A 20252-nucleotide genomic window follows, 5' to 3' on the forward strand; every position below is an offset into this window, starting at 1 on the left:
CCAAAAATATTTTTGCGCCAAGAATGACGCAATAAAGTTTAGCATTTGACGCACCCGCGGGCCTAATACCGCCCGCAATTTGCAAGAAGTAGTCAATTGAAAAAAAGACTAAACCCCAGGTAAGAAATACATTTCTTAAAAAAATGTTTATATTCCCCAAATAAGAAACTGACAGTCTGCAGAAGGAAATACATGAACCTGACTCATGGCAAATATAAGTACAATACATATATTTAGAACTTTATATAAATGCATAAAGTGCCAAACCATAGCTGAGGTGTCTTAAGAAATAAAAAACATACTTACCAAAAGACACCCATCCACATATAACAGATAGCAAAACCAGTACTGAAACAGTTATCAGTAGAGGTAATGGTAAATTGAGAGTATATCGTTGATCTGAAAAGGGAGGTAGGAGATGAATCTCTACGACCGATAACAGAGAACATATGAAATAGACCCCCGTTAGGGAAATCATTGTATTCATAAGTGATACTCCCTTCACGTCCCTCTGACATTTGCTGTACTCTGAGAGGAATCGGGCTTCAACAATGCTGAGAAGCGCATATCAACGTAGAAATATTAGCACAAACTTACTTCACCACCTCCATAGGAGGCAAAGTTTGTAAAACTGAATTGTGGGTGTGGTGAGGGGTGTATTTATAGGCATTTTGAGGTTTGGGAAACTTTGCCCCTCCTGGTAGGATTGTATATCACATACGTCACTAGCTCATGGGTTCTTGCCAATTAGATGAAAGAAAAGGATTAGGACACAGAGAGGGAACAACAATTTCCTGATTGATATTTCTATTAGAAACAACCTTAGGAAGGAAACCTAACTTAGTAAGAAGAATTGCCTTATCAGCATGAAAAATAAGATAAGGGAAATCACACTGCAGAGCTAAGAGTTCCGAGACTCTTCGAGCAGAAGAGATAGCAACAAGAAACAAAACCTTCCAAGATAACAACTTAATAGAATGCAATGGCTAATGTAAAACTTTAAGAACGAGGTTAAGGCTCCAAGGAGGAGCAAAAGACTTAAAGACAGGCCTGATTTTGACCAAGGCCTGACAAATAGATTGCACAACTGGCACATCCATCAAACGTTTATGTAGTAAAACTGATAAAGCAGAAATCTGACCCTTCAGGGTACTGACTGACAATCCCTTCTCCAAATCTTCCTGAAGAAAAGATAAGATTCTAGGAATTCGAATTCTACTCAAAGAGTATCCATTGGATTCACACCAATAAAGATATTTATGCCATATCTTATGGTAAATCTTTCTAGTATCAGGCTTGCGAGACAGAATTAGGCGTTCAATCACCAAGCTTCAAATAAATGAGATTTGGATGAAGTAAGGGACCCTGAATCAGGAGGTCCTTTCTCAGAGGTAGTCTCCAAGGTGGGAGAGATGACATCTCTACTAGGTCTGCAAACCAGATCCTGCAGGGCCACGCAGGGGCTATTAGAATCACAGACATCCTCTCCTGTTTGATATGAGCAATGACTCATGGAAGGAGCGCAAACAGAGGAAACAGGTATGCCAACCTGAAAACCCAAGGAAACGCAAGAGCATCTATCAGGACGGCCTGCGGATCTCATGACCTTGAACCATACCTTGGAAGCTTGGCGTTCTGATGGGATGCCATCAGATCTAACTCCGGCACCCCCATTTGAGAAATTAGTTGGAAAACACCTCCGGATGGAGTTCCCACTCCCCGGGATGAGAAGTCTGTCTACTCACAAAATCAGCTTCCCAGTTGTCTACTCCTGGAATGTGGATGGCAGATAGACAGCAATTGTGGGAAGAATCAGAGTAACCTCCTTCATGGCTAAGGAACTCCGAGTTCCTCCCTGGTGATTGATGTAAGCCACAGAGGTTATGTTGTCTGACTGGAACCTGATAAACTGGACTGAGGACAACTGAGGCCAAGCCAATAGAGCATTGTAAATCGCCCTCAACTCCAAAATGTTGATGGGAAGAGCAGACTCCTCCCGAGTCCAAAGGTCCTGAGATTTTAACGAGTTCCAGACTGCTCCCCAGCCCAGCAGGTGGCGTCTGTGGTCAAGATCAACCAGGATGGTCTCAGAAAGCATGTGCCCTTAGACAGATGTTCCTGAGAAATTCACCACGGGAGAAAATCCCTTCATGACTGATCTAACTCTATTCTCTGAGATAGATCCGCATGGTCGCCATTGCATTATCTGAGCATGCACAACTGGAGAGCTCTCAAATGGAATCAAGCAAAAGAAATTATGTCCATGGAAGCCATACATTGAGCCACTGAAGGATGAGCAGTAGCCTGAAGAGAGAGGCAAAAGGAAATTATTTTATTTTTCCTGACCTCTGTCAGAAAAATCTTCATCAATAGAGAATCTATTATGGTCCCTAAGAACATTACTCTTGTAGCAGGGGAAAGAGAGCTTTTTTTCCAGATTTACATTCCATCTGTGGGAACGAAGAAAAGACAACAATATCTCTGTGAGATTTTGCTTGTTGAAAAGATTGCGCCTGAACCAATATGTCACCCAGGTAGGGTGCCACAGCATTTCCACAAGAACAGATCACTGCCAAAAGAGCCCCCAGAACCTTTGAAAAAATACTAGGAGCTGAGGCTAGACCAATGGAAGGGCCACGAACTGGAAATGTTTGTCCAGAATGGCAGATCTCAGGAATCTGTGATGGTCCCTGTGAATAGGAACATGAAGATATGCATCCTTTAGGTCTATGGTTGTCATGAACTGTCACTCTTGTATTAAAGGAAGACTGGAGCATATAGTCTCCATCTTGAAAGATGGAACTTTGAGAAACTTGTTTAAACACTTCAAGACTAGAATGGGAAGGAAAGTTCCCTTATTTTTGGGAACCACAAATAGGTTGGAGTAGTACTCGAGACCTTGTTCCTGCACTGGAACTGGAACTATCACTCCCAGGGAGGAAATATGTTGTATACATTTCAAGAACGCCTCTCTCTTTATCTGGTCTGCAGATAATCTTGAGAGAAGGAATCTGCCTCTGGGAGGAAAGGTCTTGAACTCCAATTTGTAACCCTGGGATACTATGTCCACAATTCAGGGATCTGGAACATCTCGTATCCAGGCTTGAGAGAACTGAGAAAGTCTGCCCTCACCTGATCCGATCCCGGATCGGGGGCAAACCCTTCATGCTGGTTTGAAATCAGCTGCGGGTTTCTTTGATTGTTTCCTCTTGTTCCAAGACTGATTGAGTTTCCAAGAAGACTTGGATTGTTCCTGCTTGAAAGAAGAAGTAGAAAGCTTTCCTTAGAAGTTATGAAAGGAACGAAAATTACTCTGACGTCCTTTAGGCCTATTCTTCTTATCTTGAGGTAGAAAAGACCCTTTTCCACCCGTAATATCAGAGATAAATTCTGGCAAACTGGGTCCAAACGCATATAGTTGGATCTATATTGTATATTTAGATTATTTATGGCACATATATACTGTCCTAATATTGTTTTCACTTATTTACTTATTTGTTTGCATTTATCAATTCATGTATGATTGATTGCTTTGGTATATAATGACATCTTCATCACTGTATGCCCTGATTGAGCGATATGAATTTTAGCAGTTCTTCTTTGATTTGGGGGTGGGCTTTACCACCTGTTAAATTGTTTGTTGTTTCACAATTTTTTAACTTTGTCTGATGAAAGGGTGAGATCCCCGAAAACCTCACATGTTTCTTTAAAAATTAAATAGCTCTTTAAAAAATCCAGTGTGCATGCCTGTTTTGAAATTAATACTACTTTGCTTGCACCCTGGTCGATGCTGAAGGAGGTGAGAGTGCGCTTTCTACTATGATATATATATATATATATATATATATATATAAATGTGTATATATATATATATATATATATATATATATATATTTGCATGGGAAGTAGAATGCAAATGTAACAAGTACAGTTGCAAGCTTCCTGGTAATGGGTGCGCAAAATTACAGTGCAATCTATAATTCAATATTTAATACACACAATACTTGTATTGGTCTTGAGAGATAAAGTGAATAAAAATAGGATAATATCTATTCTCAATATAAATTATAAAATTTCACATATGAATAAATGCAATAAGTGCTTGTGAATGAGTAATTTACTATAATCTCCTGAAATATAGAAACTTGTACAGAGTCCAAAAGATCTATCAGGGATTAAAAATAAAGACTAGTGTTCATATCAAAACACATTTACATTCATATAAGTGTACTTTAGATGGGAAAAATAAATAGCTAGCTGCTGTGAATGAACCTTCCAGTAGGCGGGAAAACCCTTTCCAGGTGATCTCTCAAAATAAAATGAGTGTAAAGAAGAGTGCTGGAAGGAATTCAGCGCCAGTTAGTGTGCTCACCACAAATATATTTGGTCACAAAGGGAATTAACTAATCCAATAAAAACCTCACAATAATGAGAGTGAAGTTCCTAAAGGTTACACTACTAATAGCTGTAATGATTATTGTCCTTTTTGTCAAAAGTGAGAACCCAAAAAAATGGTGATAATAATTCTATATTGCGAGTGAGTAATGCTGATAACAGCAATAATAATCCAAAGTTGTGAGATGTGATGCTTGGTTTTTAACAGTTCAAGGGATTCAAAATAGTCGATATCCACTAAGGCTTATATATGCTACTTATAAGACACCCCCCCAATCATATGAGGTAAGTGTGAGACACGATCAGGTTGATTCTCAATGGATGTTGTAAGAATTGAGAGGTTCTGTTTTGGTATCAAGCTCTGCCCCTGTTGCCTTCAAAACAGTTATCCACCCCAACTTCAATACGACAATTGTCTCCAGGCAAGGGGAAAGGTTGGTGCACAAATATACTCCCCAGCAAGTGGCTGCCACTCCAATTGCCTGGTCAGTAGTCTTCTTATGCTGACACCAGGTGAAGTGCAGGTAGAAAGTCCTGCAGCCAGAGGAAGGGACCCAGAGGAAAGGAGGTTCCCAGGAAAACTTTCAGCAAGTAGGCAGAAGAGGGCACAAGCACAGTGGAGTAGTCAGCAGTCCAAATCAGGCGGGCACAGAGTGAGGCAGAATCTTCAGGCAGAAGGAGAGTCAGAGACAGGCCAATAATCAGTATACCGAATGGTCAGCAGAGGTAACAAAAGGAATAGCCAAAAGAGTAGTGAGGATGGTCCAAGAGATCAGGGCAGGAGACAAGTAGAGAGTAGTCAAATAGCCAGACAAATATCAGCATCAAACAGTAGAATACCAGAAGTGCACCCAGGATACAGAGAACCATTATTATTATATATATATTATATACAGTGCCCTCTACTAATATTGGCACCCTTGGTAAATATGAGCAAAGAAGGCTGTGAAAAAATTGTCTTTATTGTTTAACCTTTTCGATCTTGTTTAATACTTTGTTAAATATATGTGTGGCACAATTATTAGCACCCTTATGAATTCATAAGAGAAAAAAATATTTGAATTATATTTTTATTGATATTTTACATTTTTTAGTACACCTCAGTGACTAAGATCAGGAAATTGTTCAACCAGCACTTCCTGTTTAACAGGGGTATAAAGCATGTAAAAGCATATTTATGCAATATTAATATTTAATATTGTTTATACTGTGTATACTATTTACTGTAAATATTTGACATTCCAATGTTCAGCACATAGAAGAATATGTTCTATGTATTTATAAATAGATATTTCTATATACAAATCCAGATTATAGAATTTATGTTTACTTGATAAATTTCTTTCTCCTGCGGTGTATCCGGTCCACGGCTTCATCCTTACTTGTGGGATATTCTCAATCCCTACAGGAAGTGGCAAAGAGAGCACAGCACACAGCAGAGCTGTCCATATAGCTCCCCTCAGGCTCCGCCCCCCAGTCATTCGACCGACGGTTAGGAGAAAAAGGATAACCATAGGGTGCAGTGGTGACTGTAGTTTACAAAAAATAAATTTAAACCTGACCAAAATTCCAGGGCGGGCCGTGGACCGGATACACCGTAGGAGAAAGAAATTTATCAGGTAAACATAAATTCTGTTTTCTCCTACATTGGTGTATCCGGTCCACGGCTTCATCCTTACTTGTGGGAACCAATACCAAAGCTTTAGGACACGGATCAAGGGAGGGAACAAGTCAGGTAACCTAAACGGAAGGCACCACTGCTTGCAAAACCTTTCTCCCAAAAATAGCCTCCGAAGAAGCAAAAGTATTGAATTTGTAAAATTTGGCAAACGTATGCAGTGAAGACCAAGTCGCTGCCTTACAAATCTGTTCAACAGAAGCCTCATTCTTGAAAGCCCATGTGGAAGCCACAGCTCTAGTAGAGTGAGCTGTAATTCGTTCAGGAGGCTGCCTTCCAGCAGTCTCATAAGCCAACCGGATGATGCTTTTCAGCCACATCAAGATTGTGTAACAGACGTTCCTTGTTAGAAACTGGATTAGGACACAGAGAAGGAACAACTATTTCCTGGTTGATAATCTTACTGGAAACCACTTTTGGAAGAAAACCAGGTTTGGTACGTAAAACGACCTTATCTGTATGAAACACCAGATAGGGTGAATTACACTGCAAAGCAGACAATTCAGAAACTCTTCTAGCAGAAGAAATAGCTACTAAAAACAAAACTTTCCAAGATAGTAACTTAATATCTATGGAATGTAGAGGTTCAAACGGAACCCCTTGAAGAACTGAAAGAACTAAATTTAGACTCCATGGAGGAGACACAGGTCTGTAGACAGGCTTGATTCTGACTAAAGCCTGTACAAACGCCTGAATATCTGACGCTTGTGTAACAAAACAGACAGAGCAGATATCTGTCCCTTTAAAGAACTAGCTGAGAGACCTTTTTCCAATCCTTCTTGGAAAAAAGATAGTATCCTTGGAATCCTAATCTTACTCCATGAGTAACCCTTGGATTCGCACCAGCAAAGATATTTCCGCCATATCTTATGGTAAATTTTCCTGGTGACAGGCTTTCTAGCCTGGATCAGAGTATCTATAACTGATTCCGAAAACCCACGCTTAGCTAGAATCAAGCGTTCAATCTCCAAGCAGTCAGTTGCAGAGAAACTAGGTTTGGATGTTCGAATGGACCTTGAATTAGAAGGTCCTGCCTCAAAGGCAGCTTCCATGGTGGAACCGATGACATGTTCACCAGGTCTGCATACCAAGTCCTGCGTGGCCACGCAGGAGCTTTCAGAATTACCGAAGCCTTCTCCTGTTTTGTTTTTTTTTTCAAAAGTCTTTTATTGAGGATTAAACATTACAGCAGATGTCACAACGCAGGTGACCAATAGGTGAACATATACATAAACATTATGCCGCTGGAATGACACAGCAAGCGTAGCAATTAATGACATTACTGCGCATATAGGTCAAGTATGTCAAGTATGTAATAAGATATCTGCCATATAAACCTCATTTTCGATTAATGTGAACTCAGAAATATATCCATGATGAAAACATCGTTTACAAACAGAATGAACAAACTTAGGTTATAAGGACCGGGTAGTACCTCAGTCCTGCACAGTAACTCAACTTCCTAGGAATTTTGTGAAGTCAGCTTAGAAGTGCCTCTCCGTGTACTACAACTGGGGATTATAGTGCGCATTTCCAGGCGGGGGGGTCCAGGTGGAGCCTGAGGGAGGAGGGAAAGGGAGGGGGGGGGTGAGGGAGGGGTAAGGGTATGGTGGTAGGGGTGACTGGGACCTTGGATCCAACCAATCATTTATCTTTGAGCTCCTTGATGGTTAAACCAGGGCTCCCAAATCTGCCAGTAAAGCTCTTCCTTGTCCATATGGGAGTAGAAACTTTGTTCCATTGTGGCGTACACCTGCATTACAGATGTAACAGCCATTATGTCTGGGGGATGGGTTTGTTTCCAGGCCCTTGCTATCACCAGTTTCGTGGCCGCTAGGACGAAGATGACCAATTTAGAGACGTGGGTTGGGACGCTCTTCGGGAAAATGTGTAAAAGAGCGATTGCAGGAGTGAGTGGGACAGATAGCCCCAGGTTAGCACAGAGGGTTTCTACCTGAGTCCAGAGAGGTGCCAGCTTTGGGCAGTCCCACCAAGTATGCATGTCTGAGCCCCTTTGCATGCATTCCCTCCAACACAGAGGAGGCGCTGTGGGGAACATCTGTGACAGCCTTGTGGGAGTATAGTACCATTTTAGGAATAATTTCATGTAAGCCTCTAATGTATTTGCACAGTGTACTGTCTTTTTAGTCAACGTCATGGCTGTGGATAGATCTTTATCTGAAATTGGTCTGGATAAATCTCCCTCCCAAGCCCTTATCTGCCATGGTCTGTCTTTGTTAGTGGACGACTGTAGAAGATCATAGTGAAACGATATGAGCCTAGGAGTCTTAATAGGGAGTTGCCATAACTTTTCCCAGTTAGTCAGGGGTCTGTTTAGGGCTTTGGGGAATCCCCAAGATGTCATAAAGGCGTAGAGCCTCGAATATTCAAAGGAGGCCCACAGGGGGGGCTCTGGTATAATGGTACTGATATTATGAGGTGAGACTAAGGTGTCCGAGAGGTATACACAGGAGACCACTTTCAGGTTTAAGTCCCTCCACTGCTGTATGTGTGTATCGGGGAGAGCCGCCAGTAAGGCTGGTATAGAATGAATGGGAGACGGGTGTGGGGCGATGTCGCGAAGGTTTCTGAGGCTATACCAGACTTTCAGATTGTCTCTGACAATGATATTTTGTATTCCTAAGCTGTCAACACAATGCTTAGGGATCCAGGGTAAGTCTGCCAATCTTAGGCCTAGGGGAAGGTTCGATGTTTCTATGTTTTTCCAGCCCTGCTGTTCCCCCTTATCCGCCCATGCCGTGATATGAGAAAGCCTGGCTGCCTCGTAATATCCACGTATGTTAGGCATTGCAACTCCTCCAAATTCATATCTCTTTTGGAGAATCCTTGCCGCTATCCGGGGCCTGGACTTATTCCAGATATAGTGTTGCCCAAGAGATTGGAGCTTGTCTATTAGAGCAGTAGGTACATTAAGAGGGATACAGCGGAAATAGTACAGAATTTTTGGTAAGATCGTCATTTTGAAGGAGGCGATGCGGCCCAGCCACGAAATTTCTTTAAGGCTCCACGAAGATGTAAGCTCAGTGACCTCTTTAATGAGGTTTGTGTAGTTAATAGAAATAACCAATTTCGGGTCCGGACCTAGCTGTACCCCTAAGTGCTGAATGGAGGTTCATGACCATTGGAAGGAGTACAATGTTTGTAATATTTCCAATTCAAACGCTGGCATGCTTACCGGTAACGCCTCTGTTTTGGTGACGTTAACTTTGCAGTAGCTGTGGGCTGCGAACTCAGAGATAATATCAAAGAGTACTGGCAGTGAGCCTATTGGGTTTGTTAAGAAGAGCGTGACATCGTCCGCGTATAGTGCGATCTTCGCAGTAGTGCCTCCAAGCTGGACCCGTCTTACTGCAGGCGATTGTCTAATAGCCTGAGCTAAAGGTTCAATGGCCATGGAAAAAATTAGAGGTGACAGGGGGCATCCTTGTCTGGTGCCGTTGGTGATACATATTTCCGGGGAGGCAAACCCCATACCCTTAACTACTGCTGAGGGACAAGAATACAGGGCACGAATAGCTTTAATCACGATCTCTGGCATGCCAAATTGAGCAAGCGTATGCCATAGGTATTCCCATCTGACCCTGTCAAACGCTTTTTCTGCGTCTAGCGACAGGGCCAGCATGGGTGTCCTCAGTCGGGAGGCTTCTGTAAGTATGTTCAGCGTTTTCCGAGAATTGTCCGGGCCTTCTCTGCCAAACGTGAAACCAACTTGGTCTGTATGAATCACCTTTGGGAGCAGGCTATTAAGGCGGTTAGCCCATAGCTTTGCATATAGCTTTACATCACCATTAATCAAAGATATGGGTCTGTAGCTCGTACATTGTGAGGGGTCTTTGTTTGGTTTCGGTATGGGCAAAATTACCGCTTGCAAAAATTCTTTATGGAATGAGCCTGCCTCTCGGGCTTCCGAAAAGACCTTGAGGAGGATCCCCTGGATTTCCGGTTTAAACAGTTTATAGAAGGCTGTTGGGTACCCATCAGGGCCTGGAGCCTTGTTATTTTGGGAGTGTTTAATGGCTAAACTAAGCTCATTTAGGGAAAATGGGGCTTTGAGTGCCTCTCTATCCTCATCTGTGAGGGATGGCAGGCCCAGCGTCCGTAAGAAATGTACCATTTCACACGAGGAGGACTCTGTAGTAGTCATCGAGGGTTGAAGGTGATACAGGTTAGAATAATATTCCGCAAACGTCTCCCCAATTTCCTTAGGTGAGTAGACCGAACTGTCACCTCTCTGGAGAGATAAGATCCTACCCGCCGCTGTCCTGCACCTTAATTTATGAGCAAGGAGGGTTGAGGCCTTATTACCTTGGCAATACATCAGCTTCTTGAATCTAGCATAAGATTCTTTAACTCTTTGCAGGTCTCTATCTGCCAATTGCGTTCGCAATTCCTTAATTTTATCAGCTAGGCTTGTAGTTGAGGAGTTTTTATTCTCCTGCTCTACAGCGCGAAGTTCAGCCATGAGGAGGCCGACGGGCAGACCTGCTTGACGTCGTAGCATCGCCTGCCGTCGAATGCAGATCCCTCTGATGTAAGCTTTCAGAGCAGCCCAAATAGTTTGGGAGGACATATCCGGGGTTTCGTTTATTCTTAGAAACTCAACTACAGAGGCTTGGAGGGACACTCTAAACGTTTTATCTTGAAGCATTTGTCTTGGGAGTTTCCAGCTAGGTCTAGTCTCTGTGGCTAAGTCAGTAGAGAGTGTAAACGTCAGAATATCATGATCTGACCATGAGCAGACCCTAATGTGTGACGTTAGGACTCTATTAAGTGTCCATGAGTCAGTGAAGAAATGGTCGAGCCTCGAGTACGAATTATGGGGTCTAGAAAAGTATGTATAGTCTCTATCATTGTGATGTAGTGCCCTCCAGATATCATATAGATTATGTTGGATAATGTGTTGTCGAAATTTGTTAGCAGTAGTCACAGAGTACGTGTCTATTGTTTTCCCTCTCTGAACTTTCTTATCTAGTAGGGGGTCCCATATCATATTAAAGTCCCCCCCTAGTATAGTAGTCCCAGCTTTGTGTTTCTCAATTTTAGACAGGGCATCTTTCAGGAACTTAGTTTGCATTTGATTCGGGGCGTAGATGTTACCTAGAGTGAACAGTACACCGTTCAATTTACAATTGAGCAGTAGAAATCGTCCCTGGCTATCTCTCTCTGCGTGAATGTGGTCAAAATGTATAGATTTATGTATAGCTATCGCCACTCCTCTAGATTTCTCAGTGTGAGAAGCTAGAACCACCACAGGATATTCTGGGGTCCTGTATGGAGTCTGGTTTGACATTAACCAGTGTGTCTCTTGTAAAAACATGACTTGTACTTTCAGAGACTTCATGGTATTGGTAAGCATGCTTCTCTTATCTTGTGAGTTTAATCCTTTGGCATTTAATGTTGCAAAGGATATGTGATTAGGGGATGACGCCATCTTGAACTTGGGGGAGGGAGGGAGTGGTAGGTAGGGAGAGGGAAGGTAGAGGGGAGGGTTTAGATGATAGACTTACCCCGCCTGGATCTGCGCACCTGAATGTGGCCCTCGCCGGGCTCAAAACTAGTTTATCGTTTCCTTAATCACGAGGATTATTTCCCATAGGGAGCTTAGTTTCACCTAGAGAGTGATAAAAAAAGAGATGTAACGAGCAGTGGACAATGAGGGACACCTAGTTAATTCAATTAATATAGTAAGTGTCCAGGAATTTGGACCAGGTGAATCTAAATTGGTAGTATGAGGTTTTAACAATATTATTAAATATGGTGAACCACTGGATCACCAAAAGGAGAAGTGTGGCTGAATACCAAACTGACTTCTCCAGTCCCCGTAGAAGGGGATATCACAAATAAAATTTGCGTATATGGGGGGGGGAGGTAGTACAAGTATTAAACTTGTATGTAGAGATTGACTGTCATTGGGGGATTGTGAATATAAGGAATACACCAAAGGTTGTTCGTTAAACTAAATAAAACACATCACTGCAAGCATAGTAGCACGTTAAGTTAGTGATACCAATAACATTGTAAACACTATAATATCGTCATATAACTTAGGTCTGTAGCATATAGGTGCCTGAGAGTGACTAAATAACCTGTGGAACTGAGAAGAAACTACATGGGGAGAGCTCATGAGTCCCAGCATGACCAAATGGCCAAGAAATGAGTAGAGCAGGAACTGCTGGGTAAGCACCCGTTCGCTTATGGGAAGTCACAGGTCTCCCCATGTTCTTTGCACATTAGGCAGCTGATACCCGGAAATTACATTTAGAAATATTTACATATATACCCGTGGTGGGCCAGATCTATTCAGCTATCCTTTGATGAAACATATACCAGTGTCTACCTTTTAGATTATAACTAACGCATAAAATAACCTTCTATCAATATGTACATGTGTATCAGCTGCAGACCAGCAGGTATATCACCATGCAGAGTTAGTGACGTAAAACATGTTGTAGACACTATTAACTCGCCATATAGTTTCGGTCAGTAACATTTAGGTGTCTGAGAGAGATTAAGTCACCTGTGGAGCTGGAGAGAGAGGAGATGAGGAGACCTCTGAAGCCCCGCCGGAGCAAAATAGGGTAAGATAGTAAAGCAGGTGTTGTTGGGCAAGCGTCCTTTATCCTGCGGGAGGTCACGGGTCCCCACATGTCCCTCAAGTATTAGGCAGCCTATACCTGGGAGCAACATTTAACAATGTATATATGGTTACCAGCTGAAGGTCAGGACCAATTATTTACCATTCAGTGAGCTATATAACAATCCTTTTTCCCTTCAAGCTATCCCTATCCAATGATAAATATAGCTAACAATATATTCATATGCACTAGCTTAACACCAGAGCTCTTTATTATATCACTTGGTGGGCTTTTGTAACCTAGGGGTGAAATCTGGGGCACCTGCCCGGATGTCAGTGACAGTAGGGATGTCCTTTGTGTTAGATCTTAATGAAGGTTGAACCATGTCCATAGTAGCCGGCCTATCTCTAGGGGGCAAAGAACCAATGTCCTTTCGGGGTTTGGTGGATGCTAAGCCCCAGTCGTGTAGCAGGTCAAAGCCTTCTTTAGGGGTGAAAATTGTGTGTGTCTCACCATCTTTACTAATTATAAGCCTTGTCGGGTATCCCCATCTGTATCTAATATTTTCTGTTCTCAGGATTTGGGTGATGGTCCTGAAGAATCTTCTCTTTTGTAAAGTGTAGCTGGAAATGTCCGGGAACACCGCTATTTGTTGGAACTTCTCAGGGAGTTGCGGTTTATTGGCCAGTTCTCTCATTATCTTCTCCTTGTGGGTAAAAAAATGGATCCTAGCTAGAACATCTCTAGGTTTTTCTTGAGAGACAGTTCTAGGTCGTGCTACTCTGTGGACTCTGTCCAGTAGGAGGCCAGGCGTCTCTGAAGTGGTGAAGAAGATATTACAAAACTCCAAAACATATGACTCCAGTTCTTGGGGGCCAACCTCTTCAGGGATTCCGCGGAATCTCAGATTATTCCGGCGGGAGCGGTCTTCCATGTCAGCTAGTTTCAATTCTAGGTCCGATATTTGAATTGCAAGATTTTGGGAATAGGCTTGTAAGTGAGCATGGTCCACAGCAAGATCTTCTTGTTTACGCTCCAAAGTTTCTCTCTACGGAGCTCAGCTGTGGATCCCTTAATTTCCTTTGTCAGTGTCTCTTGAAGGAGATTCATTCGTCTGGTTAGGACATCTACAATGTTTGCAGATAAAGTATCTGACATAGGAGATTGAGAGTCTATACTGCCTTCAGATTCACTGCCTTCCAAAGCGGGAGTGGAGTCTCTGTACATTTGAGTTTTCCCAGCGTGATGGTTTTTAAAGTGATCTGCGACAGTTTTTCCAGAGGTGTGAGACGGTTTAGTTTTCCTTTTGGAATTTTGGGACATGGTTTCAGGATTGTTTCTTCTGCTAAAGCCAGCTCTTGAGACACTAGGTCTGCAGTATATGATATAATAAGTAGAACAATGGTGAAAAGGATGATGCTTAAGTCCCCCTGATGTCAATCTTAGTTTAGGTAGCCATAGTTAGTAGTTCTCTGCAAGCCATAATAAGGTTCTGCTGGATAACCCTCGGCATATTCAGAACAAAGTCAGTCCTTTTCAAAGGTGGGTAGAATGAAAAGCTCTGTAGACACCCCCTCCAGGGAGATTGCCCTCACCTGGCCAGGACGGGAAAAGGAATTGAGGATATGACCTGCTGTCCCTTCGTACAGCAGGAAATGGATGGAGAGAGTGTCAGAGAGTATCAAAGGAGTTGGGCTCTATGCTATAGTATCTGCTGAATAGCTGCTTGTCCAGGGGATTTCACCTCTATGATACTTTAGTGATACCAAGATACTTTGAACTGAATCTAGTGCACCAGTCTTGAGCAGTGTGGCCTTTTGTAGTATCTGCTGGATGGCAGCTTATCTAGGAGTATGTGCCTTAATGAAATCTCTAGAAAAATGGGTAGCTTAGTTGTGCTTGTAGTTTAAGCATATACAGACCCTTATACAAAAATACCTGTAGAGGAAAGGCCAAGATTAGTTTACACAGAGAACCTAACAGTATTCGTCTACACAACAAATGCCAAGTTGAAAGGAGCCTATGGCACAATGCTGGAGGGAGAGAGATGAGTATTAGTAAGTCAAGCTTATGTAAGAATATTACTGCACTTTAAGCCTAGTACATAAGATCAGTTAAATGCAGCCTTATAGGTGCCCAACCTGGAGACTATCGCTATTGAAACAGTTGCATTAGGTAGGACCTGTTGGTAGAGATAAAAGTTAGGCAGGTATGATAAATAAATTACACTCCACTTTAGGCTGAGAGCCCAAAGACATACAGGCTGACACAGCAGCTATACCTTCACACAGTAGTATTATAGATTATTGTGACAGTGCAAGTTGCTCAGTCTTACTGAAGCTATGCTGCAGGTATGTATCCACTTAAAGAGGGCAGCACCTCAGGGTGCAATGAGACAAGTCACAGTAGCAGATTATCCCTGAGAGTTATCAGTAGGGCAAAATGAATATATAGATCACCCCACTTGTAGGTGGTAAATTGGGGAGTTCCTCACCACCCCCACAGTCAAGTATTGCTTGCAGGACCCCAGGCTATATCAGGGTAGGTCTAAGGTGACCACAGGGTTTCTGTCGGAATTGAGGGCTACCCAACAGAACTACTGTCCCTTTAAAACCTGTGTAGCTCTCTTGAACTTATAAGTGAATGTCTTATTTTAGTTGCCTACCGCATCTCCTTAAACAGTACCTTTGCACCCCTGCTTGTAAAGGCAAAGTGCCCTGGAGCGTTTAGGACTTTTTATTTGAGGTGCCTATTTAGTAGAGGCGAGCCAGGAACTTTTACAGGGCAGTAGGGGGCAAGCAGAGTATTTCAATCCCCTCCGTAACTAACCTTATATGTAAGTCTCTGTATGACGCAGCTGACTGAGAACGCTGCAGGGATAGTGGAGGCCTTTCGCGCCTAAGAAAAAAAAAAATGACAATCCAGAGTGGCAGTTCCCTTATCTAGCCCATCCGGTATCTCACCAGATCAGCACAGGAGCCGGAGTCCGGAGATGAGCCAAGTACTTCGGGCGTGGGCAGCGCAGTTCTTGGGCCTTGGAGGCGGCAGATCTTGCGGGCAGTGAGGTAGACTTGGGTCCGATCCGTTCAGTACTTCAGAAGGAGACAGGTATGATATATGGCACTCCGGAGCGGAGCCCCGACCCTCCGGAGTGCTGTGCGTTCGCTGCAAGTGTCCTTGAAAGTAGCAGGCAGATGTGATGCGGCCGGTTGTGTCACTGAGGGCTGCTGCAGGATCTCCTCGGATTATGATGTGTCTCAGCGGTGGTAGAGTGTACACAGCTCCGGTAGCGGCGCTCCCCTCCGGGTCTAAGGAAGCAGGTAAGAGAACCTCTAAGAAGCACTCCCGCAGTGATGGGGCTCTGCGGCCTTGATGTAGCTGGGCATAGGTGAGCCGTATGATGGAGCGGCAATATGGCGGCTTTTTGCGCCTAATTTCACTTCGCTCAGGCCGGGCGCTTCACCTAATCTCAGGCAGTATCTGTAACTGGGTAATCGCTGTCCCCTTATGTGCCGCTTGAACAGCCACTGTCTGCTGTGTCTCCGGAGCGGAGCCCCGAACCTCCGGAGACCGTCTCTGCAAAGTATTAGGCAAGCGGAGTATATTGTGCCACACAAGCTGATGTAACTTCTTTAGGTAGAGTCAGCAGGGAAATGCCCAACCTTGTATACTTTAGATCAGCCCAGCTTCTGTTCCACAAAAGTGTCTGTGAGCACTGGAATATGAGCAAATTAATCACTTTTAAACTTTATAAAAGGCTAAACAAGCTGGAGCTCTGTTAAGTTGCGTCCGTTCTCCTCACAGGCAAGCTCCGCTCCCCGCCTTCTCCTGTTTTATCCTGGCTACTAGCCGGGGGAGAAGTGGAAACAGTGGAAAGACATAAGCTAGATTGAACGACCAAGGCGCTACTAAGGCATCTACCAATGTCGCCTTGGGATCCCTGGACCTGGACCATGTAACTTTGGAGTTCTGACGTGACGCCATCAGATCCAGATCTGGAATGCCCCATAGCTGGGTCAGCTGAGCAAAAACCTCCGGGTGGAGTTCCCACTCCCCCGGATGGAAAGTCTGACGACTCAGATAATCCGCTTCCCAGTTGTCCACTCCTGGGATGTGAATTGCTGATAGATGGCAGGAGTGATCCTCTGCCCATTTGATGATCTTGGATACCTCCCTCATCGCCAGGGAACTCTTTGTTCCCCCCTGATGATTGATGTACGCTACAGTCGTCATGTTGTCCGACTGAAATCTGATGAATTTGGCCTCCGCTAGTTGAGGCCATGCCTGGAGCGCATTGAATATCGCTCTCAATTCCAAAATGTTTATCGGGAGAAGAGATTCTTCCCGAGACCATAGACCCTGAGCCTTCAGGGACTTCCAGACCGCGCCCCAGCCTAAGAGGCTGGCGTCGGTCGTGACAATGATCCACTCCGGTCTTCGGAAACTCATTCCCTGAGACAGGTGATCCTGAGACAACCACCAGAGGAGTGAGTCTCTGGTTTGCTGATGCATCTGAATCTGGGGAGACAAATCTGCATAATCCCCATTCCATTGTTTGAGCATGCACAGTTGCAATGGTCTTAAATGAATGGTCTTAAATGAATTAGAGCAAAAGGAACCATTGCCGCAACCATTAGTCCTATTACCTCCATGCACTGAGCTATGGAGGGTTGAGGAATGGATTGAAGAACTCGACAAGTGTTCAAAAGTTTTAATTTCCTGACCTCTGTCAGAAAGATTTTCATTTCTACCGAGTCTATTATTGTTCCCAGGAAGGGAACCCTTGTGAATGGGGACAGATAACTTTTTTCTATGTTCACCTTCCACCCGTTAGACCTTAGAAAGGCTAGAACAATGTCTGTATGAGCCCTTGCTTTGTGAAAGGACGACACCTGTATTCAAATGTCGTCTAGGTAAGGTGCTACTGCAATGCCCCTTGGCCTTAGGGGCATTGCTAGAAGGGACCCTAGCACCTTTGTGAAAATTCTGGGAGCAGTGGCCAATCCGAAGTGAAGAGCCACGAACTGGTAATGCTTGTCCAGAAAGGCGAACCTCAGAAACTGATGGTGATCTTTGTGGATAGGAATATGCAGGTACGCATCCTTTAAGTCCACGGTAGTCATATATTGACCCTCCTGGATCATTAGTAAAATTGTCCGAATGGTTTCCATTTTGAATGATGGAACTCTGAGGAATTTGTTTAGGATCTTTAAATCCAGAATTGGCCTGAAAGTTCCTTCCTTTTTGGGAACTACAAACAGGTTTGAGTAAAATCCCAGTCCTTGTTCTGCTGTTGGATCAACTAAAACACCACATACTCTTTACCACCCCCGTGGAGATGCTACTAGTTAGAGCGGCAAAGAGAATGACTGGGGGGGCGGAGCCTGAGGGGAGCTATATGGACAGCTCTGCTGTGTGCTCTCTTTGCCACTTCCTGTAGGGATTGAGAATATCCCACAAGTAAGGATGAAGCCGTGGACCGGATACACCAATGTAGGAGAAGAGTCACTTGAAAATTCAATTTACCATATACTATATTGAAAACACATTATTGACACATTATTTAATGTTTTATTTAATTTAATGTATTTTTAAAAATATATATAGCTACAATTGAGCCAAAATACCATCAGATAGATGTAAAAAAAAGTATTTATAAATAAATAGAACATATTCTGTTATGTGAAGAACATTGGAATGTGAAATATTAATAGTTTTATGTTGGGTTAGCGCAAATGAGAATATGAGATTGGGTTTGCGCAAGAGTTGGGTGCTTTTCAACTTTTTTTTCTCGATTGACTTCTATGGGGGGAATACATGAATGCGCACAAGATATTCTAAAAAAAAATTTTTGTGCTTGTCAGGATAGCGCGAGAGCAAAAACCATTTACTTTCAACTTGTAACATGAGCGCAACCTGACAAGCGCAAACAGCTTGCTTCTAGGGTAAACAACACTCAAGCTGAAGTGTTAATTTGCGCTCCACTAGTAATCTGGCCCTAAATTTCAACAAATGTCTAAATAAGATTATAAATATTAAGGGTATCATATGACCAATTAAAATGATTTTACCTTAATCATTTAATAAGAAAACATTACATTAATTCTTATCCTGGGATAACTTAGAAAATCTCATGGCTGTAAAAATATCAGTATTGTTTATTAATAAAACTAGTACGACAATAAGATGCTACTAGTCCATTTAATGTTAAATATGGAACTTTCTGGTGATCATTTCTTGGAGTGTTATTACTTACACATGCTGCAGGGAGGAATAAGAATTCATATTCCTCCCTGCACACCCTGCAGCATGTGTAAATCGTAGCTTTCCTGGAAAAAAATGTTATTAGTAGACGGTTGGAAATTTGTATCCCTGCTTTTGCATATCTAGTTATCTAATAACCATATCTTATACAATAGGTTTCACTGCTTCTTTGTGTGACAGAACCTCTATTTCCATAAGTTTTCTAGCATACAAAATGTACAAACCTGTATATTATACACTACAAATGGTAGCAGGTCCACCAGGATAAATGGTATTGGTGTTTTCCTTTCAGTATTGTATAGCTTATTATTTACATAGATGGAATATCTTTTGACAAAACCATTTGGGTTTGAAGGCGGTGTCCAGATGACTTGTACAGCTGTACTGTTGATGGTGACAACCTCTGGGGGGAACATGCCTTCAGGCGCTAGAAATAATGGGAAAAAACAGAGTCATTTCCAGCTGTCTGCATTAAAGACCCTTTATAACCAAATGCAGATTAGTATTTAGGTTTAGCAAAAGGTCTCCTAATCATCTTCTTTCCTCTGATAAAGCTATCACAGTCTGCAGTCTACGTTAAATTGGCCTATTATACTCTCAGTTAGAAATCATGAGAGTTACTAGTGAAATGTTTTGTATTACCAATATGGTGTTAATCTAATGCAATGAGTGGCCAGTGGGATAAGATATGAATTACTTACTCTTTTATATTAGGAGCAAATTAACCATTACATTCAGTATTGATATTACTACATTGTGTTTCGATCAAAATTAGATTTTGAAGCTACATTCACAGATAAAATAGCTTCTGTAAAATGCTAGAGGCTGTCTCCAAGATGACCTAAAGAAAATTTTATACCTCATCCACTAAATTACAGCAGGAACTACGTTCACATTATCATTAGGTAAATGATCCTTAGTGTTGATTATCTTAGATTCTAATGCAATGTAATATTAAAAAATATGATGCTAAAGGACACAGTTTTTCAAAGTTATGTCAAAAATAACTATGCAAAAATTATACAATTTCTTTTTTATCATATGTGCTGATCATATATTTTGTTTTTCATAAACAAAAAAGGTGATAACCTTTGATATTACCAAGAAAATGAAATCCTTACTTAAAGAGCTTTTTTAATGATCTGGAACATTTGCTTGGTAGGTAATGATATTATAATGTTTATAATGAGTTTTTTTTTTATAAAATTAGTAGATTAGATAGAACATACCCCTAGCATTCAGATTTAAAGTCTGTTTTTTTTATCCTTCCCTTTCAACAGCACTGGATATACTGTAGCTCATAGAGGGAACATTTTTCT

General features: G+C 42.4%; 1 protein-coding gene across 1 annotated transcript in view; it reads right to left on the reverse strand.

Moving 5' to 3' along the window:
- The window catches only part of USH2A (usherin), a 2188359-nt gene that overhangs the window by 828987 nt on the left and 1339120 nt on the right, over positions 1 to 20252 (reverse strand). Inside the window, exon 45 of the mRNA XM_053712759.1 lies at positions 19158 to 19360. Coding sequence (XP_053568734.1) covers positions 19158 to 19360 — 203 coding nt within the window. The remainder of the gene's footprint in view (positions 1 to 19157; positions 19361 to 20252) is intronic.

Source organism: Bombina bombina, chromosome 4, assembly GCF_027579735.1.
Source record: "Bombina bombina isolate aBomBom1 chromosome 4, aBomBom1.pri, whole genome shotgun sequence".
Lineage (NCBI taxonomy): Eukaryota > Metazoa > Chordata > Amphibia > Anura > Bombinatoridae > Bombina > Bombina bombina.